The sequence below is a fragment of the Pseudonaja textilis genome, chromosome 1 (assembly GCF_049901715.1).
Source record: "Pseudonaja textilis isolate UNSWEBS1 chromosome 1, rPseTex1.2, whole genome shotgun sequence".
NCBI lineage: Eukaryota > Metazoa > Chordata > Lepidosauria > Squamata > Elapidae > Pseudonaja > Pseudonaja textilis.
The window spans coordinates 231,023,109-231,049,223 of record NC_141990.1 but is presented as its reverse complement, the minus strand read 5'-3'; the positions used below and the strand labels follow the sequence as shown (position 1 = coordinate 231,049,223).

General features: G+C 39.4%; 1 protein-coding gene across 1 annotated transcript; it reads left to right on the top strand.

Annotated features, from left to right (window-relative positions):
• Positions 1-724: 724 nt before the first annotated feature.
• LOC148128086 (uncharacterized) lies at positions 725-25,625 on the top strand. Its single transcript, XM_087928707.1, has 7 exons — positions 725-813; positions 8,072-8,278; positions 11,763-11,939; positions 15,977-16,058; positions 16,506-16,667; positions 23,449-23,547; positions 25,468-25,625. The coding sequence occupies exons 1-7, from the start codon at positions 725-727 to the stop codon at positions 25,570-25,572; spliced, it is 921 nt and encodes a 306-aa protein (XP_087784833.1). The 3' UTR covers positions 25,573-25,625.
• The last annotated feature ends 490 nt before the right edge of the window (positions 25,626-26,115 follow it).

Genomic DNA, 26,115 nt, shown 5'->3' with positions numbered 1-26,115 from the left:
TGCCATGGCTAGAGGATTGAAGCTGCGGCTTGAAATTAGGCTGTTTCTGTACTGTCAAAGTCCAATTTCAAGCAAATATGAAATGAAGTGTGTGCATTTCAAATATGAAATGCACACAGTTGTTTTGCATATTCCACAAACATTGCAAGGTATGCCAAGGAAGGAAGGAAGGAAGGAAGGAAGGAAGGAAGGTATATGCCATCTTTATTATTTTTATAAACAGCTCAAGGTGGCAAACATATCTAATACTTCTCCTATTTTCCCCACAACAAACCTGTGAGGTGGGTTGAAGTCACTCAGCTGGCTTTTATACCTAAGGCAGAATTAGAACTCAGGCTCCCAATTGCTAGCCTGGTGCCTTAACCACTAGGCCAAACTGGCATTCTTTATAATAAAGTTGTAACAGAAATATTTTTATTCATTTATTTAGGTGCTTTTACTTTGTACCACTCAAGGCATCATGTTGCCTCCTCTGTTTTCCCTATAACAACAACTCTGTGAGTAAATTGAGGCTGAGAATGGCAACTTCCATAGGACTAGAATTCATAGCTTCTTAGTTTCAAGTCCTTCATCTTAACCACTACATCAAACCAGCTCCTAGAAGCATGGCAATTTTTTGACAATACTCTGTTCATTTTCCACGAAGTACAAAGAAGGACCTCTGTCATTTTCTAAGTGTTCAAAGGAAGAAAGAATATAATGTAATAATAGGCTCAGGGATGGGATGCTATGGGTTTGCACAGGTTTGTGTGATCCTCTAGCTAGGATTCTGCGGAGTTCGGCTAACCGCATACAGCCCATTTCGGATGCCAGGTAAGTACAGGGCCCACGTGGAGGCTTGGGGAGGGTGAAAAACAGGCCTCCTGGAAAGGTCCAGTAAGTCATGCCTGCCATGGCCATGCCCACCCAGCAACCAGGCTAAGATTTTTGAAGCCCATCCATGAATAGACTGATCAGGGGATGCTCAGGGAAAGTTAAAAAAAAAGCCACCAAGGCCATAAATCTTTGGCAGGATGCAGAAACACAAAGAAGTATAAAGGAAAGGCTCCTTAAAAGGAGACACAAAAAGTTGCAAGAAAGGAGATAAAGCTTCCTATTAGAAACAAGTCATACTGAACACCACGAGAAGTGAAGAGATGAAAAACAATATGTGGACAGTAAAAGAGAATCAAAGGACAAAGGGATTCCTCAAACAAAATCACTAGAGTCAACTCAATCTGTGAGAAATTAATTGAGGTCTACAATCACAGAAATTCTAGAATGATCTTTCGTATCACAGCTCCTATAGATGCATCAAATCAACAGCCAAGGTTTCTAGAAATTTTGGAAGTTGCCCTCTACTAGAAGGCACAGAGTTAAAAAAAAAAAAAAGATATGGGTGTGTGTGTGTGCAAGACGGTTATCATCTCTATTGAAAGGAAAAGAGAAGAGCATATCCAAAAGAGAACTCTTTAGTAATACTATAGTGCTTGCAGAAGTTTTAATGAAGTACTGAAGTAGAAGCCAGATTGAAAATGGTCAAACACAGAATTAGAAGGGGCGGGTTCTAGAAGTTTGCAATAAAATGCAGATAGGAAAGGTTGGTGGAATTAGAGGAGGAGGAAGAGGCAATAATTTGTGATAATTTGAAAATATGGGAAACGTAACACTGTGGCTTGCACATTTAACTACTGGTAATTGAGCTAGTCTGAGTATGGACAACTTCTTTAACCACACAGTAAAGCCGTTTTAAGTTGAGGAGCCACATGAGAAGGGAACAGGCTAACAGTACATATATTCACTTTGACAAGCAAAGTGGACAGCAGCACGTGAATGCATGTAGAACGTCTGAATATAGAAGGGATAGAGACTAAATTGGATAATAGGGAGAGACGGTAAATCACTGTATGTCATATTGGCACAGCATTTTATGGACTGATGAGGAAATGGTTAAATAAGCGTAGGAATAATTCATTTTTAAAAATCAATTTAGGCTGATTTTATTAAATTTGCACACTGGCTGCAGACTTATACAGCTACTTTGAACAACTAACTCTCAGTAATGTGTTACCTTGGCTGCTTTATCAATATGGCATGTTCCCTTGCAAGCTCAGCAAAAGTATTTGCCTTGGGAATCTAGCCAAGTAGCATTAGAAGGCTATTTCAAGCTTAAACCAGCTTTGATTAAGCAAAAATGGTTTAACTGAAAAATTCCATCCATGTAAATAGGAAGAACCCCATTTTAATAGCCTTGTGATGACCCAGGGTGGGATACAAAACAAACACAGTCACAGAAAACAGGTGAAGCCTCTTTTATTCCTTCACTTTGCTTCCAAGCTCCGAATTGACAGAAGACCAAAAAACTCCCACACAAACAATTACAAGAAGGAGGAAAAAAGCAACACAAACCAGGCAAGATAAGGGCTGGAGGACATCCACAGATAACAGAACACACACTGGGAAGGATGCCAAACTCAGAGAGGAACCATAAACTAGAGATATTTCCACACTTTGTTTCCAGCATTTGCCCGTACGCATATCTGTCCTCTTATTCAGTTGTCACAGTTGAAGCCATGAAGAGGATCAAAGCCCTCTCCTCCCGAGTACACCACGTCTCTCCCTTATCCTCTCCTCCATGCGTGTCCTAGGATGGATAAGGGATGGGCTTGGGTCCTCCTCTGACTGCTCAGCTGGTCTCTGCCCTTCCCCAGCCTCCTCCACAACCTCTGGAACCACACTTCCACTCCCTGTTGGCTGTTCCTCCTCTCCCTCAGAGTCAGTCTCCACCAGGGGCATGACAAGCCTTGAGATGCTCCTGTTATTCTGAAAAAGATAGCTTAACACTTTCTTTTTTGTATACCTTCTTCTGACCTTTGTGAACCCACAGGCATCCTTAGTCCTTGATTTGAATGTGTGGTGGGGAGGAGGTGAGTTCTGACATTATGAAAGTGAGAAAGACGTTTCTGGAACCACATTTTAATGTCACGGAGAGTCAATACCAACTTGATAGTCCTCAATCCATCAGTCATGTGTTTGTTACACATTTGTATTGTGCCTCTTTTGCCTACCTTTCCTTCAAGTTAAAAGGCCTCAGTCTGAACTCTATCCTCAACAAGGAAGTATTTTCATTATTTTGGTTGCCATGCTTTATACTTTTTCCATCACTTTGAGTGATTGGAACAAAGACAATACTTCAAATATTGCTGCGTCATTGATTTATACAATGTAATTGCTATCCTGGGCGTATTATTTTCCATGCTTTCCATGTATTAATTCCAGGCATGGAATTCATCAATTTTTATAGCAGCTACAACTTGTGTTGATGTTTTTGCTTTGAAATATATCCATTGTCATTCCAAGATCCTCTTCCTGATCAATCATAGCCACACAGATGATCCCATTAGTGAATGGGAAGGCTGGATCTTCTGCCTCAAAATGTATCAGCCATTCCTATCATTTAGAGAGGCCCTTTTGAAGTTCTTTGGAATCCCTGACTGGATAAATTTTACCTTATCCCCAAATATTTATAAAGAAACCCATATATTACTTTCTAAAATGTTTCTATAGTACAATGAATTCTTATAGTACTTACCATAACATTATAGTATACACTATTATAGTATACATTATTATATTTACTAAAATGGCTGTACCACATTAAAATACGAAAGCCTCTTTCTTTTCTAGGATATCTCCCCTCATGTCATGCCCCTGGTGGAGACTGACTGAGGAAGAGGAGGAACAGCCAACAGGGAGTGGGAGTGTGGCTCCAGAGGGGGTGGAGGAGGCTGGGGAAGGGCAAAGACTGGCTGAGCAGTCAGAGGAGGACCCAAGCCCATCCCTTATCCATCGTAGGGCACGCAGGGAGGAGACGATCAGGGAAAAGTGAGGTCTACTTAAGAGGAGATTACCATGATCCTCCTCGTGACTTGCAGGTGGGAGCTATGTATATAAGTTTGCAACTGCGCAGTTAGAATTTCAAGAGTCAATTTAGTGTTCACCTTGAAAGAGGTTTATCTTTGCTGGCGTTCTTCCCATGGAGTTTTCTCAGTTATTTTCCTGGAGTTTATGATTAGTTATCTTGGCTTGCTTCGGAACTCTCATCAATGCGGTTTGTTTTGGTTTTCTATTTGCCTCATTATTTACTTTTGTGACTTTAAACTGTGCTTAATAAAACAGTGAAGTTAAGTTGAAGGCCTTACCAGACTTTAATATATGTTTTAGGTTTTGTGTTATTTTGAGAGACTACGGGTCATCACACTTCACTGGATTAAGACATTCACATTTACCATGCATTTGGTCAAACTTTATACATGTGAATGAGCCCACAGGTATAGCAGTCACATCTTTTTAACGCTCATGGCACCATTTCTACACAGATGAGGCTGAGGGCACTTGCATGCTCACTGCTTGCAAACCTAGGTCTTGAGGGATGACCCAAATGAAGCAAATGATTGTCTCTATGCTCCATGAATCTGGAAACCAGGGTGGTTAAGTGTAGGACGACAATATGAGCAAGAACTAATAAATACCATTGTCATTTCTTTACCAATGGTTCAATCAGCCCAACAGATCAAGAGTTAATTCCTCCTATGGGTTCTGCTTCCCAGGAGGGGCCTAAACCCCTTCTAATAAGGTTCTTCCAATCTCCTTTCTTGCTACAGATTTTATTGGTCCCCCCTCCCTTTTCTTATGTTACCATGGTGACCTCAACAAAGACCTTCCTAGGACTCTGGGACAGAGACTTGCAAGCAATGGGACTTGCATCATAAAGCTTCTAGTGCATCCCCTACAAGTGGCTACAGCAGCCATAAAATGTGAGTTAAAGGGCAGGGGATAAAAAAGGAACACTTTATTTGGGAGAAGCACAAACCCAGAGGTTATTTGGGGGTTTGGGTTCTATGGCAAACAATAGGGAAGAGAAGAAAGATTCCATACAAACTATTTTTTTTAACAAATTTAATTTCTATTACTATAGCAAGATGAATATCTCAAGACTCTGTGTGACATTAAAAAAAAAAAAGATGTAGCAGAGTCTTGCCTTTGCAACAATTATGTAAAGGTAATCCTTGTTTTTCACTTACTACCTACAGGAAGTAAGAATGGGAGACAACTTAGTTCAGCAATTATCGGATTGCAGCCTAAACAGATTTTTGAATATGCTTAGTTACAGTGATTATGCTGTACATTTTGCAGTTATCAACTCATTGGTTTACTCTAGGATTTTAAAGCATGTATAGAATGTGCCCGGAATTGTTAGGGTTCCCAAAGCAATAGGTGAAAACTAATTACTGAAAATTCATGGAATGTATCTGGGATTGCCAGTGTTCCTTAGCAATGTCAAAGATACTGTATCTTGCCATGTAGTAAGAACTTTAACAGCTTCTTTAACAGATTAACAGAGTTGGAAGGGATCTTTTAGGTCATCTAGACCAACCCCCTGCTCCAGCTTTATAGCACTTTACATTTTTATTATAGCACATGTGGTCAGGCAGCTTTTTGGCTTAAGTAACTACACTTTTGCAGGTGGGATTAAAAGGGAATGGGTTGGGGTTAAAATGGTGGGAGATAAATTGGCAAGGCTAGAATTTGAAGGTTGATTGAATCCAGTAAGCTATCAGAATTCAAAGTTGTATTTCCTAGCAGAAATCCTGGGAAATCCTGCCCCCGTTTTAACAGATTTTCTCATATTTTGATTGTCTTTCCGGCCTCTGAGAAAACCCCCCCCAAAAGTTTGGTTTTTAAAGAGGTTGCACTTTATCTACTCCTGTGATAAATATAAAACTTAACCGTCACAGGAAAAGATAGAATTATGAGATAATAATGCAGACAGCATGTTGGAATGCAATAAATAGTGGTGAGAATGCAGACAGGGATGGATGGATGGATGGATGGATAGAGAGAGAGAGAGAGAGAGAGAGAGAGAGACAGAGACAGAGACAGAGACAGAGACAGAGACAGAGACAGAGAGAGAGAGAGAGAGACAGACAGACAGACAGACAGACAGACAGACAGCATTCACAGCGCCTATTTATAACACATTCTAGGCATGATACTGACATTGTTTAAGGTCATTGTTGTCATTGTTGCTCACTTAACTAGCATTATCTGTCGATAATTGCTTCTATGAGTTCTTGTCAGCTTGTCCTTCTGATATCAATGATAACATTCACCCATCTTATTCCTTGACAGCTTTTTTTCTGATAGCCTTGTTATTGTTCCAGGTTATGGGATCTTTATTAATGACTCTTGGTTTTGTATTACATGCTCCAAACATTTAAGTTTTAGTTTTATTCTTAATGCTTTCAATGGTTTTACTTACACTAGTAATGAATTGTGAGTGTGGTTCAAATATTCTTAACAATTTTCTCCAGCACCACAATTCATAAGCTTCAATTTTTCTTCTTTCAGGTTTTCAAACACACCAGATTTCACAGCTGTTACAACTAGAAAAATCATTGCCTTGACTGTTCGTTGGTCAATGTGATGTCTCTGCAGTTTTATATTTTTCCTAACTGTCTCATAACAGATGTCTTTTTATTTCATGGCTACTAACAAACTCTTTGTGAATTTTTGAACCTAAGAATATAAAATATTCTGCTCCTTCATTGCCTGTAGACACAACATTAGGTTGTTATTGTTTAAATTCTAAACAGCCCTGGTTTTGAGCATTTTTTTTCACATTTAGTAAGGAATTCCTTGGGTTTTCCTCTATTTACATTATAAAAGCAGTATTACCAACTGAACTGGTTGATATGTCTCTCAGCAATTTGAAGTCCAGTTCAATTATTTATAGGCTAGTGTATGTCATATATACTGCATATACATTTTAAAAGATACCAATATAGAACTCTAGCACAATGGTTGCCAACCATTCAGCTGGGGACCACTGGTGGTCCGTGACAAAATTTTGGTGGTCCACAGAGAAATGTCACCCCCAAAGCACCTCCCAAAGCAATTAATCCAGGCTGCGTGGTAACACAAGTATGTGCCGTCCACATGGCCTGTGGGAACACAAGGCTTATGTTGCTTGCATTGTGAACAACACGAGGTAGTGAGGGGAGGGGGGAAAGGGTGGAGGGGGAGAACTTTGCCCCATTTGCCCCACATGCCTGGCCTGGCCACCAGGCTGCTTCTTTCCACTTCTTTCTTCTTCTGCTTTTGGCTGCATGCAAGGAAAACAGCAAAAGTCTTTCTTTCTCTCCCCCAAACTCCGCCAGAAATGAGTTTTTAGGACCCTGCAAGTCATCCTGCTCCAAGAGGCTGCACCGGCACGACAAGTCTCACAATGACTCATTTCTGGCGGAGTTTGGGGCAGAGAAAGAAAGACTTCTGCTGCTTCTGCTGCTTTCCTTGCATGAAGCTAAAAGTCTCTCTCTCTCCCTTTCTCCCCCCACCCATCTCTCTCCCTGAGAACAGAGCTGGAGACAGCGACTTTTTTAAAAGGAATCCATAATCAGAAAATTGGTGGCTACCTACAAATGTTCATAAAAATTTCTTGCCAGCTTACATTAAGGGTGTATTCTGATTTTTATTTGACTTTCCTAGATTTCTTCCCAAAGTTTATGCAAATCCAGAGTACAGCATTTTGTTTTTTATTAATTAATTTAATTTTTATAGTTTCCCATCTCAGCTAAGGGACTCTGAGTGGCAAATAGTTTTAAAACAATTAGAAACAGTACAAAATAAATAGATGCAGCTGCCAAGAAAATTATCATAACAATTGTCAATAAAGCAAAGACATGGGATTTTTAACACATTTGGGACCTCAGACCCAGCTACATAACCATGTTTTTAAAACCTTACAAAAGGCCAATGGGACTGGAGCCATCCTTCTCTGGAGGAAGGATGTTGCAAAGGACAGGGGCTACCCTAGAAAAGGCACATCTTCCAGTCCCTTCCAATTGACTTTCCTTGGATGATGGGACCTGCAGCATGCTCAACCTGTTGGATTGGATTGGGTGGGGAAAAACTACTGAGAAAAGACGGTTCCTTGCATAATCCAAACAGCTGAGGGGCACTGAGTTGGAGAAGGTCAGAATACCTGGATAGTAAAGCCATATATTCATTCCATGTTTCTTTTTTATCCAAGGGAAAGAAGGACAAATCCTCCTAGGAAGGCTGAAGAAGAGTTTCAAAAAGAAGATGAAGAGGATACCAACAAACATGGTGTACAGTGGGAAGAAAACAAGAAACCCTACATTACCAGGGTCAGCATGATGTTCTACCCTGGGACTGGAAGCCAAAGTGATGAAAACTTCTCTACTGCTTCTTCGGGTTCCAAAGTCTTTAAACAGAGGTAAGCATTGTCCACATACCGATTCTTTCAGAACATTCATAAAACAAATCAGTAACACGATTTCTAATCAGTAATGTTGAAATCAGCAGGGATCCTGGCAACAGCAAGCTCATCTTATCATCCATGTGAGTTCACACATCTCACTAAACTATGTCATACTTTGCTGAGTAAACCACCATTGGATAATCTTATCTCACACTCAGCCAGAAACTGGTTTACCATCTACAGAGGCCAGATTCACACAGTAACCCATGGTCCAAAACTAAACTGTGTTACAACCTGGCTAGGGCTATCACCTCTGGGCTGCAAAGATCTGGAGTACCATTAATGAGCATTTGGATATTTGCAGCGTTAGCTCAAAGTACAAAATAGCTTATGGACTATGGACTGGGATTGGTTGGACACAGAGCAATGCAAGTGGAGTATTGCTTCGGATATGGAATAAGCTTTAGCTTATCTCACTACAGAAACCTATTCCTTCCTCTGGGTAAGAAAAAGTCCTTTGAATTGCTGGTAAATGATTATTTTATAGTTTGCATAAAAGTTATAGGAGCGTACTTGTCATTTTAAAAAGAAGTACATATTATGCTGTTTTTGCGCAAAAGGAAGAATTTGTGGACTTTAATTTCTTTCCCTTGTTGAGGGCTAAGTTGAGTGGGGGGGAAAGTTTGTTCTTCTGAAGGAGGGTTGGAGCAGAATAGGGCTGGCAAAACTTCAGATGACCAGCAGAGGGATCAATCTTTCTGTAGGTCTCTTCTGCCATCTAGAGACTGCCCAGATTTTCGCAGCCTACATCTGGTTGTCCTAGGGGAAAAGGCTAATTCTTTCCTTTTTAATTCCCTCACACACACTCCTGATATGTCTTTTGATCCAGCAGCCAAAGTTGCATACCTTCTCTTCCCTGCTTTTTCCCCATGGCAACCAAAATATATCAAGACAAAACAAAATCACCAGATGGGGGATTGATGAGATCATGGGGAAGGAATGGGAGACAGGTGGAGACAGGTAGAAGAAGCGTAGAGGCTTGAGGAGCCCAGAAAATGTGGAACTGCTGCTTGTTGGAGCCCCAGAAGCTGACCCTGGTGGGAGGTGGGAGGAAAGAGAAATAGCAAGCTGTTGAAGAGGGCTAAGAATAGCCGGCAAGCTATAATTAATCCAACATATGGGAGGCCAGGAAGAAATGTCTTAATGCATGTACAGAGACATACACAGAAATGGACACGGACACACACACACACACACACACACACACTAGTTGGGAAGAGACATGACCAACAAGTATTCACAATGCCAACATGGAATTAGGGTGCAGCCCCTCCCCCCATAAACTAAGCCAGTTAGCCTGCTTAATGAGATGATACACTACCAATTTATCCAGCCCTGCCTGCTTTTTACCTCAGAAGATCAAAAGCTAATTCTATCGTATAAACTTCAAATAACTTGTGTAATTGAGGTTGTGTGATTCAAGTAGCCTTGTGTGATTCAAGTAGACAAATCTTTGGCCAGATTAAGATAGACATGAGGATCTATGCACTCTTGCTAATCAAGCTGGTTGATTAATGTGTTGTATGAATTGTGCTAAGTACAGGTTAATATGCAGCTTCCTGCTTAACAGAAGTCTTTCTGACTCTTGAAGAGCATGTTCCCTCAGAGATTATCTCTCAGGAGCTCTGCTGCAGTAGTTAAGTCCAGCCTAAAACTTGTTGGTTATCTGGTTTGGGCCAGCTCTCCTTCTAAGCCTTCCTCATATGTGGATCTGGTAGTTGCAAAGAGTAAAAAAAAAGGATCCCCTGGGACTGTACTTGTAGGGGACTGAGGGTACCTGGTGACCAAGTTGACCCTGAAAGGGGGAGGGGAGAAGTAGGATCAGACCCGATTAGTACTGGGATAGGAGCAATGTACTAGATGTAGGATAGGAAATCCCAAGGCTGTTATTTAGGCTTGGGAATAAAAGATCCCATAAAAAAGCAACAGCAAGCCATTTCAATAAGGTCTCCAAAAACATTGGCAAGGAATCTTTCAAGTAATAACATAGAATAGAATAACAGAGTTGGAAGGAACCTTGGAATGGTGGGATTCAAATTTTTTTACTACCGGTTCTGTGGGTGTGGCTTGGCGGGCTTGGCAGGGGAAGGACACTGTAAAATCTCCAGTCAGAGGTCGTATTTGCTGGTTCTCCGAACTACTCAAAATTTCCGCTACCGGTTCTTCAGAACTGGTCAGAATCTGCTGAATACCACCTCTGTTCTAGTCTAACTCCCTGCCTAGGCAGGAAACCCTACACCACTTCAGACAAATGATTATCCAATAACATTATTTTTGCTTAGAGCTAATTGCTACTTTAAGCTGCAGCATTTAGTTTAACTAAATGGGAACACTGAGATTGAATTTATAGAGTTATTTCTTTCTTCTATTTACTGTATTTTCCTCTCTTTCCCCCCAAAAGGTCAAGGAGGTGTGGTTTGGCTTCTTTCTCCTTTTATTCTCACAACAAACTAGTGAGTGGCTTAAAGTCACCAAATGAGTTTATGGGGACTGTAATTATGCGGATTCGATTCTTCATTTTTGACTGTCCAAAAAGTACTGCAATTCTGTCCATTATTGCAATACTGATAATGACCTGGGAACAACTGAATCTTAGTGAAGGTTCAGGACAAGCAAATTGATTAAAAAGATAAAATAGTGTCCCATGATGGAAAAAAGAAAGAAAATGAAATATGATCCAGGTAGCCGACCAAAATTATCCCGGATTGTCTGTTTTCAGGTAAATCCAGGTAGGCACTTGATCTGTATATTTTATGACCCTTTTCCTGCCACACAGAGATTAAACAGGGCAGTAACTAAGAGCTGCCTTGGGGAGTTTCCACCTGATGCTAGGGAACAGTAACGGAGTTCTCATAGCAACAATAAATATGTCTTCTTGGCTGGTTGATTTCAGAGAGAGTAACTGAATATTTCTTTCCTTCCCTTCTCTGGGTATGCAAAGAAACCCCACAACCTCTCTCAATATTGAAAATAAATCAGGCTAGAATTCACTGTACCATCTAATTTCCATTGCAGAAAAGTATGTCTTAGCAATACCCTCAAACATTCAGACTAGAGATGATGCAGGGGAAATGATCATTGGCTTCAGGCAATGAACGGTCATTTGGTAAAATTGGTCCTACGGTATGCTGGAGATGACAATGTTCTCTTGTCCTGGATATGTAATATAAATCCTTCCTGGGGCTTTAGGATGCTTTGAATTAGCCTTGCCACTAGCATCTACTCAGAAAGGATATGCCCACCAGTCTGCAAGAAGAACCTGTGGTTTATGAACGAGGAGAAATGTCCCTTCCTTCATGCTACTTCCAATTATTTGGTGCAGCAATACCCTATTATCTATATTTATTCTGACAAGTGATTAGCTATCCTACTCTTAAGCCAAAGAGCTCCTCCTTGAGGATGTCAATATGATAACCATTGGGCTTTCTTTCCTTAACAGAGAGACCCTTCATGATTCCAAATTGCTGGACAACTATCGTTCACTGGTCCTTTTGCTGCATCAGAAGGATCTTGAAATCCAAGGACTGAAGAGTGTTGCCCGAAAGTATCCATCTGACCGACTGACTTACATTCTACAGGAAATTGTGAAGTCAAAACATAAAGGACTGGGGAAGAAGTGAGTTACAGAAAGCTGGACTTTCCTAAAACCTGGACTTTGTCCAGCCTCAAAGCACAGACCTGCATGAAAACTTGTCTTGGAGAATTACAAATAGTCCTTGACTTATGACCACAGTTGATCCCAATAAATGGTTATAAGCTAAGGACTACTTGTATAGATTACCAGAAAACCGTGTCACCTTCATTATCAAGGGCAGTAGTGATGGGGGTGGGAATGACAGATTGGTTATGATGTAAGGTTGGGCTCAGGGGAATTTGACACTGTGTCATAAAATGCTGCTTGGATTGTTTGTATCTGTGCCATAAGTCAACAGGAGGGAGCAGGGCTGGCCTCTGTGCTTTGTGAACTTTCTGCCTGTTGAAGCTGTCCAACAGCATAACAATGTTTACATAGCTTATCTCTGGCTTGCCTCATTTAATTTTGTTTCACAGAATAGTCACTGAGGTATCTTGGGGAAAAATACTTCTATGGGCACAGTCACCTTTTCGCAGCTGGTCCTAACAATTGATATTAGAGATGTGGAGACTGGGGAATTGAATTTATCTGGAGGACGTGTTTGGAGATGGCTGTACTAGGTGAATCAGAAGAATGACTGCTGGAGAAAAATCCTTCCTTGAAATTCCTAATTATTCCTACTAAGTGGGAATAATTAGATGTAGAAAGTTGTCAAGCTTGGATGAATATGCAGGAAAAAAAACCCATGTCGTTCATATGCGTGCGCGCGTGTGTGTGTGTGTGTGTGTGTGTGTGTGTATCCATCCATCTCATAATATATTTGAGTTATATTTAGGCAAATTGAATAATTGTCATGCATGCAACAATAGAAAGTACACTGTAAGAGAAGATTTCTTATTTTCAAACAGCGAATGTGTAAGTAATTTTTTATCTATTGTCTAATAAATTGATTCTGGAAAATGATTTTGTAAAATATTCTGGCTTGGCCTTCTAGTTTGATTAATCTGCTTGCCTTTCTCAAATGCCACTTAAGACTTGGTTCTAAGCTGTACATTTTAGATCTGGCAGCTAAGTAAGATTTTACGCTGCTTTGGGGTTAAAGTCTATTGCAAAAAATCCTGCAAGACATAATATTAATCTTGCAGAGCTGATGTCCCAAAGAAGCAAGCCATAAACAGTACCTGAACAAGGTTTCTGAGGCTCTCAGAAAGCATTATTTTTTACTAATGTGACATGCTCATCAGTATTCAATTTTCATTTTCCCCCCACACCTTTGTGGGTCACAAGTAACTGTTTAGCATATAATTGTTATTCGGAGCCTTCACCATTCTAAACAAAAGTACATGAATGACATCTCAAGTGGATATGAGCTGATCAGGTTGGCCATCAAGCAAGCATGAATAATGGATGTAGTTACCACAGACATGGTCTGTTGTACCACAACAGTACATGGTTAAAGGGGAGAGTTGTCATTGTTAACAGTATAAGAAACCAGTTGACTAAAGAGCTCTTGAGTTTTCTTTCTTTGAAAAGAATACACAAAATAGCTGTTATCCATTAGAAGAACTACACATCTTCCACAGTAGAAAAACTTTTGTGAAATGTGGAATTCTTTTTTGAATGAGATGGAACTGCAGTTGAAGAGGAAGAGGAAATACAAATGTAGTGGGGTATACCTGTGCACTGTATTTCCACCAACATTTGTGTTTTGTCAAAATCTGAACTAGACATAATCTTGAACACTTTCTCTTGAAAATGTAGAGGCATGGGAGAGACAGAAGGCAGAAAACTGTTCTGTACGAAACAATGAAGCAGAAGAGGAAAAACTGAGATGTTGTTAGTGTACATACATTAAAAAAATACTCCACACTTTTTAGGGGGACAATTTGTAGCAGCAGCAATTTGTGGTCCTGGCTAGTAGTACTGCGTCTGCTGTCATTGTCCACAGAGCCTCAGAAAACGGTTGTCAGCTTATACGTAACAACTAAACACTCAGCAGCAGTCCATCTCTGTTGGCTAGGCTCTCCATAGCAAAACAGTGGGATTAATTTGCATTCTGTTTCATTTGCTAATATATTTCTTTTGCTTTAAAAATGGGAACCTCTTCCTATTGTATGTTTCTTAAGCAAAGAAGTCTGGCCCTGTCAAATATAGCTTGACTGGAAAGAATCTTTTATTATTTATAAAGGATGATTTATTATTATGCTCATTTGGAGATTTGGAAATAACCTCAATGAAGTTTGAAGTGACATTGTTCTAGCAGTAAGCTCCTTTGAACATTACAATTTGTTTCCGAAGCATATAGAGTACAGTAGTGACTTCATTGATTTAATGGTGATAATTACAGCTTTGTCCTTTTTAAACAAAACATCTTTATTTTCAGGCTCCCGTAAGGTGTCCAGAGCAGTTATCTAAACCCAGGCATAATACTTTTCAATTTTACTCACTAAAATTCAGGAATTTATTCCAGAAGAAGGAAAAATTCCCCAACACATTCATAAAAGCAGACTTTCCCTTTACTGAGAAAATAATGTAGGCTCAACCTACAACTAATCGCTTCTCCCTATTATTTCTGAGAATTTGAACTTCAGATGTGATATGTTATATAGGTCTATAAATCAGTGCTGCCTATGAACCGGGCAAAGTTTATTCCTATAAATAAATCACAGGATTCTTAGTCCAACTGTATCTAGGCTATACAATATTGTAATGAAGGAGTGAGGTCCCAGAATACTTATATGTTACTGGGATAAAGGAAATGTTGAGAGTAAAGAAGTTAGATTCTGTTGCTTACAGTATTTTATATATGTTGCCTCTTCTGAAGATGGCTTGCCAGGGTTTCTTGTAATGTTATTCCCACAACAATTTTGTGAGATATCTTGGCCTAAACAGATTAAATAGAATAGAAAGTTATTAGATGATCTCAGTTATGAAACTGGGACTTAAACCTGACTTTCTCCAGGCTAAATCCAATGCCTTAACAGTTATACTGGCTCTCAATTGCTAACCCTAAACTGCAATGCATTTAGTGATTTCAATTCTTGGTTACGTTTTGGACTTTCATTGTCGATTGCTACTTCTGGGGTAAAGGGAAACCAAACTTGGTTTATTCCCCCCTCCCTTTGTCACCCCAATAGATCACCTGGATCCTCTAGAACAGGGTTTCTCCATCCCAGCAACTTTAAAATGTGTGAACTTCAACTCCCAGAATTCCCCAGCCACCTTAAAGTTGCTGAGATGGAGAAAACCTGCTCTACGCGGTCCCATAATTTCATGGCATGGTTTTCAGGGACTGCAGTGGAGAACGAGGATGGTTTCCACCTTATTTAAGCTATAAAAAAGCTATGTCAGATTCAAAAGGCTCAAAAGGACCCCTTTACGGGATCAAACATGGAGTTCAGCTCAATGTTTGCACCTATTTTGTGATGCAAATCAGGAACTTTGAGGAATTCTATTTAATCTTGGGCTATGACACTGACTTCGTTATTGTCTGTTCTCTGTCCTCCCAGTCATGTGTGTGTTTTTTTAAATAATGGAAGAGTATCTCCACATGGGTTACACAAATTCTTGTGGTTTCCTGTCCCCCAACTGGTTTACAAGCATACATTCATATGTGTGATCCCTGAGAACGTTGGGCTTCACCCAAGGAAGGTAGAAGGAAATGATTCAAGGACATATGTCTATGATGAAATAGGTTTATGGAGATTCTTTGATGAAGTAGTTTTATTATAGATGTTAGCAAAGCTATAACTAGTGCAGAAAAACAGGAAGGGCCAACTACAAGCCTCAAAGACATGTGGATACGGATAGGAGAGCTTTTCCACATTGTAGCCTTCAAATCCCTACCTTCTCTGCATAAACAGGTGACAATGAAGCTTGCTTAATCCTGTTGCCATTTTGACCACAGTGAAGGCAAAGCCTTCTGCTTAAACGGCTGTTAACACAGACCTTGATTGATGGGTTCTTCTGCTGCTTTTACCCTTCCAACAACAGCAGTGAAATTACTAATTATATGCTAAGCAAAAACATTGTTTTCTTTTATTCCACAATAGTTGTGTAAAGAAATATATTATTTTTAGGAACCCTAATGAAGAAGCCCTTCAAAAAGAAGTAGATCAATTGAATGCTGACCTGAAAGCTGTTAAGGAGGATTATGCAAAGGTAAATGAGCGTCCAGCAATATTTGCCTGAAGATTGATACCATGGATATAGCTGTACTTTGAATGGGAATTTGAACACAGATTTCCTTGATCCAAGTTCAGCACACTACATTTTTTTTTAGTTTCCTAACATTTCCCCACCAGTGCAGGAGTGCTTTGTTTGGATCAATTAAGCATTAATCCATTGGTTACAACAGCTTATCACCCACATCTGACATTTTGGGCTGGGAGAAAGCGACTGAGCCAAAGTCACTCAGCCATTTTTCATACCAAAAGTGGAACTAGAATTCACAGGCTCCTGGTTTCTACCCTGGTGCCTTAACCACTACACTAACATGGCTCCCTCAACCTTAATCACTACCATACAGTATTGCAGAATATTTTGATTTTTGACATTTTGATCAATGTCCACATGTTCTCAAATGCTTTTGTCTGTCTTTTTGAAAAGGAGATAGAAGATCTGAAAAATGAACTCACAAACTTGAATTTGCACATCAATAATTTGCAGCAGAAAATAAAGGCCCTGGGAGTAAAATTAGATGATGAAAATTATACTGAGTCTGAAATTTCTCTGTTTGAAGAGAGGAAATTAGCACATGAGAGCTTTGAGGTAGGAGCCTTACCTAACAAAAAATTCTCTGTTTCAATTTTATTTTAAATCATTAAATAATATTTTCATTGTGGTTTGTTTCTTTTATCAATTTCTGATTTTGTTTGGAGGAAAAATAGCTTTCTAATGGATTGAAATGTCCTGTAGAAAATTAACTGCTTATGAAATCTATAAAGGATCCTCCTCATGATACCTTTGGCTCCCTATCCTGCCTGAACTTGTAATGTTTTTTTTTAAAAAATATTTTAATGAACAGGTTTCCTTGATCCATATCCAGTACATTAATCACTACACTTTTTCTTTCTTTCTAGCATCTATTGTTTAACTTGTTTCAAGCATACTGTATGTGTATATGGTTCTTTGCTCCATATTTTTAGATGTTAAGATAATCTTTATTGTAATTTTTACTTCAACATTTTACCTTCTTGTAAATATATGTTTGATGATTGATCTCACCCAATATGGAAGATACTTTGTAAATACTGTAGTATTTCCAGTGGCAACAATTGCACATCTGGAATTGTGCTTCAGAATGCTTAAGACATGCTGTCAAAATGACAGATGTGCCCACCGTTTCCAGGTCTCTAGAGTCAAAGGTTTCTACAGAAAACACAACACACACACACACACACATTGTACCCCAAGCTCTAATGTATTGCTTTAATCCAGTACCGTCAATCCATCTATTAACTTTTTCTCCAAACTTTTGCTCCCAAAACATGTTCCAAAATTTTGAAGTTTTACTCATCCCAGAGCAATTCTAAAAGGATGAGAAAAACTGTTGTTGTGTAAATAAAGGTTGGCTAATGAAATTTTGGAAGAAACCCAGTGTCTGCTTCTAGGTAGGGATTGAATCAATAGTGAAGCTTGCCTATCAAATATATCTCCTTCCTGGGCGTGTTTTTAATTAATATAACAATTCTAAAAAAATCATTGTATTTGGAAAGAGAATTCAATTTGTCAGGAAAAATGTGACAATAATTTATGAAGACAGGTTCAGACATGTAAAGTAAATACAGTTTCACATTTTTACCTATAGTTAAACAAGTAGTTTGAGCATTGGGAACTAACTGGTTTATGCCATCATACTACGAACCCCTTGTTCATTTAATGGAATGCAAATGTATATATTTTGTCAAACACTAAAATGGAAGAGTGAAACAGTAAGCCACGGAAGAGAAAGACAAAAATATTAAGATATGAAGCAACAGAAATAAATACTGTGCATTTCTCATTCATCATGATCCAAATAAAGAGATGATAGATAGATAGATAGATAGATAGATAGATAGATAGATAGATAGATAGATAGATAGATAGATAGATAGATAGATAGATAGATAGGCAGGCAGGCAGGCAGGCAGGCAGGCAGGCAGACAGGCAGGCAGGCAGGCAGGCAGGCATGATAGAAGATAGAAGATACTGTAGATTATAGAAGATAGATCACGGTTCCCAACCCCTGGACTGCGGGCCACTTCTAGGCTGTGACCTATTCAGAACTGGGATCTGCAAATGATGGGCCGATGTGCATGCATGTGCACAGCTTGATTTGCATAAGCAGTATGCTGGCACATGTACGCACACAGAGAGAGAGCTCAACTTGTGCACGTTGCGCTGTGCACGCATATGTGTGCACGCTGGCCCACTGCTCACACAAGTTGAGCTGAGCTCGTGCAGCCCAGTTCACCTCTTCCCCAACCTCCACCTGGGCTGCCAAGTTGCAAAGGTTGTGGGGAGAGAGAGAGAAGGAGGGAGGGAGAGAAGATAAATTACAGGTGGACTCACTTGGTTGTGATTCATTTGTGCAGTAAGAAAGGAAAATAAAAAATCTCTTTCAGAACTACTCAGTACTTAAAGCAATAGAAGAAACAGATTGACCTTCAGATGAATGGAGTCAATTCCATTCCTGTTGGAGAAATGTATAAACATCCATCAGTGGCAACAACTGTCTTACCTTATCTGCATGTGAAAGCTAAGCAGGCCTGGTTAGTATTAGGTGGGAGAGTCCCAGGGATGTAGGCTAGGCTGGAAATTAAAAAACTTACCTCCAAAAGGGCAAAATGGCAAACTATTTCTATAATCTTGTCAAGAAACAGACGTGTCATGAATCACCAGCCATTATATGCAACCTGAAGGTGCTCTTACTTTTACTGTTGAAAAAGGCTGGGAGGGAAAAGGAAGGATTGTGGCAAAGGACTAGTGATGACATGATGAAGCAGAGCTCTTGGGCAGAGTTAGATAACTTGACATACTGTATTTTACTGTAATTTTCTACCCTAATTTCAGTCCTGGCAGAAATATAAATATGATACAATGAAAAACAAAAATGGAACAAACTCCATCACAACTCAATATTGCTAAAATATCTAATGACATTAAGATGGAAAATATGATGTTGTTAAAGACACATAAGTTATTCCCTCCTCAAATTTATTTTCCCAAGAAAAATACACTATCAGCTTAATAGCAGCATTTAACCAGCTTCTTAATTAGGCAACTTGGCTTTTCCTTATCAAATAGGGAAATAAACATTTGGAAAAAGCATAACTCCCCTTCCTCCTCTCCTTCTTGAAAGTTTAATTAGAGATCGAGCCACTTTGCCAATCAACACATCAGTCCTATTAAGGCATTGCCAGAACTGAAAAATCTTGCAGAGAATTAGGCAGAATTCCAGGCCTGGCTGACTCTCCAAGAAATCATTAGTTAGTAAAGGGTAAAGGAAGGTCCAATGCTATTTCTTCTGCTCAAGTCTTCCCCTTGCCCCTACTCCAAGCGTTCAGAAAGTGATTGGAGAAGAACCACCTCAGTCTACTGCTTGGATGCAGGTAAGTAGACCTTTCCTGCTATTGCTTCTTTTTCCACAAGCAGCTTGAGTAAGGATTGCTAAAGGAAATTGGCTGTGGTCAAGTTAGTTGGCACTGGAGGGAAAGTCAAGAAAGATTCATAGGGAAGAAGAAGGCTTGGAGACATGTGATTGCCCCTGTTGCTAGACTGCTAGACAGACAGAAAGAAAATGAAATTGCAGAGGAAGGAGAAAGACAAACTGAGGAAGATTTTAGTCACTGTTGGAGGAAAGTTCTCCAAGGTTTCAGGAAGGCTGAGAGTTATGAAATAATGATGCCGGTATTTTGAGCCTACTTCGAGAAGATTTAGGTGGCCAGAAGAAGGAATTCTAAAGGAGGAACTGCTGACATTCTGAAGGAAATAAGTGTTGTATATTTTCTGGTTTTTGACAGAGCAAGCATCCATTGATCGCTGAATCTTGATTATTTTCCATTAAAGACACACAGGAAACGTTCATTCTTGTGCACATGTAGCAGCAGTTGAAGAACAGAGGGGAGAAAAGGAGATCTTGAAAAACAGCAGAGGAATTTGAAGATTATCTTTTGTAATGGCTAACATGGTGAGCAGCTGAGATGTGGAACTTTGAAGTACTGTAGAAAAGAACACAGCTTTTCAGGGAAAATCAGAACTACTGTTTCAAATGAACTGAATAGATAGTGAGCAGTAGAGAAATGCTTTACTAACGGTAATTTTCTTGGAGAGGGAGATGGCTGGTAATATAGGATTTTTTTTTAACAATTCAGTAAATAGACTTGCAGTAGAATTCTTTATTGTCCAAGAGTGATTGGACACACAAGGAATTTGCCTTGGTGCAAATGCTCTCAGTGTACATAAAAGAAAAGATACATTCATCAAGAGTCAAGAATCATCTGGTACAACACTTAATAATAGTCATAGGGTACAATAAGCAATCAAATCATACTAGGAAACAATGAAGTATTACATTGAAAACATGTCCATCTTTTAGGGATACCACTGAAGGAGTATTCACTGACTGTTGACCGTTCCATGACTTTCTAGTTCTCCAATGAAGCCTGCATATCCTTAAATCCAAATATCAAAAAAAGTCAAGTCAAAAAATAGATACATATCCCGAGAGGCAGACTAAAAAGGATTTATCAGCAACACAATTTGGGAACAATTTCACCATCATCTCCAGATATGATTCATTATGAACTGGATGGTCTCTCTTCCTCTGAGTTTTCTTCACTAAATGCAGTTCTGCCATCTTTCTGGTATTTCTGGTACCATTTTTGGATCAAAGAGAGACCATTCCTTTGGTAGAGGAACCTTGTTTCAAAATATTTTCCCAAACATTCCCTTTTCTTCTTATATCAGTGACTCATGTTGATATATTTCAGCTTTTTCTATCTCACCGGCCCTTCGAATGGATCCTTGCCCAATCCCATTTTCTGTTGGCAGCCGGATCTCCAAACTGATCTCTGCTCTGAGGCCTGGATCAACCTGAATAATAGCTGATCAGAAGTTACAAGTCAGGTTTTATAGAGGAACAGAAAACAGAGCTCTCTACTGCTCCCTTCTACCCTACTCCAGTATATCAGCCAGCTGTTGTTTAGTTGTCCTGACCTTGGGGTAAATGCCCTTCTGGAACTGCTGTAGCTTGCTGCTAGGTAGATATTTTTTCCAGCAGGAATGTGGGAGGGGAGGTCCTTCCCTTCATGGAATATGCCCTGGAGCTGCAAGCCAGAACAAGGATGTCTCTGATTCACAATGGGGCTGCCACTTCAGTTTTTTCTTGGTACGCAAGTAAAAAGTGACCACTTCGACTGAGCTCTTGGAAGAAGCTCTGTGTAAGGATAAATTCATCACTAGAGTCTGATTTTCATTCATCCATCTAAAGTTGAGTCCAGAAGAATGGAACGTAGCTGTCTGAGCAAAATGTAACCACTTTTGTGTGTGTGTGTCCAAAATATTTCTGAATTGGGGTTGTAAAGAATTCTGCGTGTGCAAGGCATATGATTCAAAAGGGAATGGCACAGAGAGCTACTCAGCTCAGCAAACCACAGCTCATAAGAGGTGGAGACAAAGCACCTCATGTTCTGGGATCTGATGAAATAATTATTCTCTTGACACATCAATTTAACATGACTAAAAAGGGGAGTGAGAGGAGGTGGATGGCAGATTCTGTTCCTGCTGCAAACAAACAGAAACCATTAGTCAGGAAATCCAAACAGGAAGATCAGAATGTTAATGCATTAGAAGTTGTTTTTTCCTGTTGAATACAAGATTTATTAGATGACTTTAAAAAAAAGGGGGGGGGGGCTTAATAGTCATAAAATTCAAGCTCTTTTTTAATGATTTATATTTATTCATTATTGTCCTTTCAACAAAAAGGTACCTCTTGTCCAACCTTTAACAGACTGCATTTCCTTGAGTGGAGAAAAAAACCCTTTGATTTTTCTTTTCTCATATATCTTTGAACCTTGAATTTTCATTTTTCATTTCTGGAGCACCTGCATTTTGGGGTCTATAAACTGTGCTAAGTCAAAAACTATTTTGCTTGCTTTGGGCAGAGCATCTACTCCCTATACCATTAAAGTTGCCTTTCCCCCCACCTCGCCTCCCCACCTCTGAAGTGATAAAAAACAGCGGTAGTATACTAAAAGGCTGCCAGTTCCTGATTTAGTGCAATCAAGGAATCCAGCCCTTATAGCTTATTCAATATACCCTGGTTTAAACAAACCATGAATGAACATCTCATGTAAAGGAGCCAGCATAGGAGAGGCTGACTTGGTTCGCAGAACAGAGATTCACTTCACAGGACCTCATGTCAAAAGATTCTCAGATTCCAGGGAAGACCAGGGAAACAAGAGGCCATTACAGAGGCCATTACAATTGCAATGTCTCATCTATATATCAAGGAAAGCTGGTTGGCGTTTGCTCCTGTTTCATCGGGACAGAGGAAACTTAATGAATCATGATCATCTCTACCCAGCATGTGAATAAGCTTTGCCCTTAATAAAATGCATCTGTGTCTTAATTAAAATAATATACAGTAGTTTACCCTATAAGAAATAAGATACTAGACTCTTTTAATTCCTTTTCTATGCTGTCTAGCTGGAAGTTAGCACAAAATGCCAAAAGAGTCAGTAAAGCCATCTTTAAAAGATTAAAACCCTAGTAAAAATATGAAAGAATAAAATAAATTAAGAATAAAATATCAAGGCATGCATTCTAACACCCTTTGCTAAAATGTAGCTCTAAAGCACAACTGTCAAACTCCCAGCTTGCAGGCTGGATGCGTCATGCGCTGGCCCTGCCCACGCCCGGTTTTAGCAAAAGGGGAAAAAGTCATGATGTGTCACATGATGGCACTAGGGCAACGCGAGTTTGACACCCCTGATGTAGCTCTAAAGAGAAGAGATTCCTTAATTTGAAAGCCACCTATAAGAACGAAATTACAGGTGGTCCTTATTGAACAACTACCCATTTGGTGACCACTTGAAAGTTATGATGGCACTGATGGGGTCCTTGTAGTTAAGTAGTTGAAGCTATTGCAATGCCCTCTGGTCACCTGATCACCATTTGCAAACTTCATTGTCAGCTTTCCACAAATAAAATCAATCTGGAAGCTGTCAGGATGGTGATCAGGTGACCATGGGATGCTGTGACAATAGGGAATATGCCTAAGAATGGCAACTGGGATGCTGCAATTGCTGTCATAAGTGTGTATGGTTTTGTGATTGCGTACTTTTACAACAGCATCATTTAGGGTGGGAGTTTCTTGTTCCAATTATTCTTCATAAAGCTTATCCTTCATGAAAGATGTAATGGCTTTTAGACAACAATGCCCTAAGCTTTTCTTCATTTCTCTTTAAAAATGAAAAAAAAATGGCAAGCAGTATTCTCCCCCCCCTCCAGTTCTGGGAATCAATAACAAGGATTAGTTGTAACCAGTATTTTCTTTCTTGCCCAGCTGTGGACAGAGGAAGGAAAAAAGATGTTATCAGAACCAAGCCATGTCACGCTTAGGAGAATTCCAAAACACACCAGCTTTGTGGATGCCTTTCCTAAGGTCAGTGACTTCTTCACTGCGGGTGGGGTAGTAAATTGAGTGAGGTTTGAAGAATTGAGAAGTTTGAGACTAAAAAGATACAGGGGCTGACAATTGGGAAAACAAATATCAAAATTCTGATTCCGAAGCAATAATTTTATTACGTCAGCCAAAAGTTTACAAGCTACTTGAAAACTCTTGAATGTCCCGATCCTTTTCATAAGACAAGGTGGTTAAAAATGGAGCACAAATGAAAAAAGAAAAATACGTAGTTGGGATTCAAACCCCTCCCCACCGCAGTGTCATCTGTAGTCCTCCAGGATCCTCTGAGTTCTGGGTCAAAATTTGATGGCTGCCCAGTCAGTCTTTTTTTTAAAAAAAAAATGCTAAAAATTCAGTGAATGCTGAATTTTTAGCCCTTTATCCCTGAAATTCTCTCCTTTTGGTGCTTCTGCCCTTGTGGCTGTATCTCTAGCCTTCCAGCTGGTCAGAGGAATAAGTTTCATTTTCCAATCTACGAAAAAGATTGGCCCAGTTTTTGTTTACAGATCTATGAAATATGTGTTGTGGATTCTCTCCAATCATCATTTGTCAAATGTTAGGTTTGGAGTGACATTCTTTAAATCGAAATGATGTTTCTCCATACAAATTTTTGCTGTGAGGGTTGTTTTAGGTGCAAAAGTTATTAGAATAGAATAGAATAGAATAGAATAGAATAGAATAGAATAGAATAGAATAGAATAGAATAGAATAGAATACTTTATTGTCCAAGTGTGATTGGACACACAAGGAATTTGTCTTTGGTGCATAAGCTCTCAGTATACATAAAGAAAAAAATAAAATACATTCATCAAGAATCATAATACACAACACTTGGTGATAGTCATAGGTTACTAATAAGCAATCAAATCATACTAGAAAACAAATAAAACAATATAAATTGTAAAGATACAGCAGTACAGTTATAGTCATAAGTTGGAAGAGATAGGTAATAGAAAGGATAAGAAGAATAATAGTAATACAATCTTACTAAATAGTTTGACAGTGTTGTGGGAATTAGTTGTTTAGCAGAGTGATCATATTAGGGGGAAAACTGTCCTTGTGTCTAGTTGTTTTGGTGTACAGTGCCCTATAGTGTCATTTTGAGGGTAGAAGTTGAAACATTTTATGGCCAGGATGTGAGGGGTCTTTAGAATATAGACTATATTAAAACATATTAATATAGACTATAATATATTACTGGTATATATATTAATATATTATTTTAATATATATGTAGAATATAGAATATATTAAAATACATTCTGGACATTTTCCTGTAACCCGTTGTTCAGCTACAGCATAGATTGTGAAAATGTAATAATTCTACCAGGAGGTCTAGTCTGTTCCTATTTAGTTAACACAGAGGTGTTATTCAGCAGGTTCTAATCAGTTCTGGAAAACCAGTAGCGGAAATTTTGAGTAGTATGGAGAACCGGCAAATACTACTTCTGACTGGCCCCTCCCCCATCTATTTTCTGCCTCCCGAATCCCAGCTGATTGGCTGGGTGTTCTTTTGTTGCCCTGCATAGGAGAATAGACCTGGAAATGAGGTTAGTGGGATGGGGAGGGAATGGGATTTTACAGTATCCTTCCCCTGGAGTGGGGTGGGATTGGAGATTTTACAATATCCTTCCCCAGCCACAGCCACCAAGCCACAGCCACAGAACCGGTAGCAATACTGAGTTAATACCTATTATATTCCCTTCTATTATTTATTATTCTTCATTCTGATACTGAAAGCATTTTCCTCTGTTAACACTGAATCTTGAGGTGTGTGTGTGTCTGTATGTGGGAAATACACTGTGATATTGATACAAGCATACTGACCCATATGCACATACCTATTGCTTATCATTATTCTAATATGCCATTGTCCTTTTTTTGTTTCTGATTCAAAAGAATTCCCTTTACAATGAAGAAAAAGAAGAATTTATCAGCAAAATAACTTTTGATGACTTAAACTCACCACCCACTGTTTCAGAAGAGGGGTCACTGGAGAGGTAAGCAAAACTCACCAGTTTTCAGAGATAAGGGATGAAAGATAAAATCATGGAATTAAGCCTGGAAGGAAGTTGTATCAAAGTGTTTAAGAACATACCCAATAGAAATGGGGAATGGGATTGACTTCTGGCATGACATATGCCATGGTGGTGCAGAGAGAGAGACAGCACTCCGTTTCCTGAAGACAGGAAAAAAACTGCACCAACTCCATCAATGGCGATTGGTTCCCCATCCAATCAATGATTAATTGAAGGGATGTTCACTGCAGAAAAACCAAACACTATGCCAAATATGCAAATGATGCAATCTACTCTGTTAACAATTCAGGGGACAGATTTACAGATTACAGATTACAGATAATCAGATTTGGAAGGGAACTTGTAGGTCATCTAGTCCAACCCCCCACCCATGCGGGAGACCCTACACCATTTCTGACAAATGGCAGTCCAATCTCTTCTTGAATTTCTCAACTGATGGAGCTCCCACAACTTCCGAGGGCAAGATGTTCCATTGGTTGATTGTTCTCATTGTCTGAAAGTTTCTCCT

What these genes read in the sequence shown, in the direction of transcription:
- LOC148128086 (XM_087928707.1), top strand. Translation starts at nt 725, where the DNA reads ATGCTATGGGTTTGCACAGGTTTGTGTGATCCTCTAGCTAGGATTCTG. An exon ending in TCCAAAGTCTTTAAACAGAG is followed by an intron (nt 8,279 to 11,762) that starts GTAAGCATTGTC and finishes TTTCCTTAACAG; the next exon opens with AGAGACCCTTCATGATTCCA. An exon ending in TTAAGGAGGATTATGCAAAG is followed by an intron (nt 16,059 to 16,505) that starts GTAAATGAGCGT and finishes CTTTTTGAAAAG; the next exon opens with GAGATAGAAGATCTGAAAAA.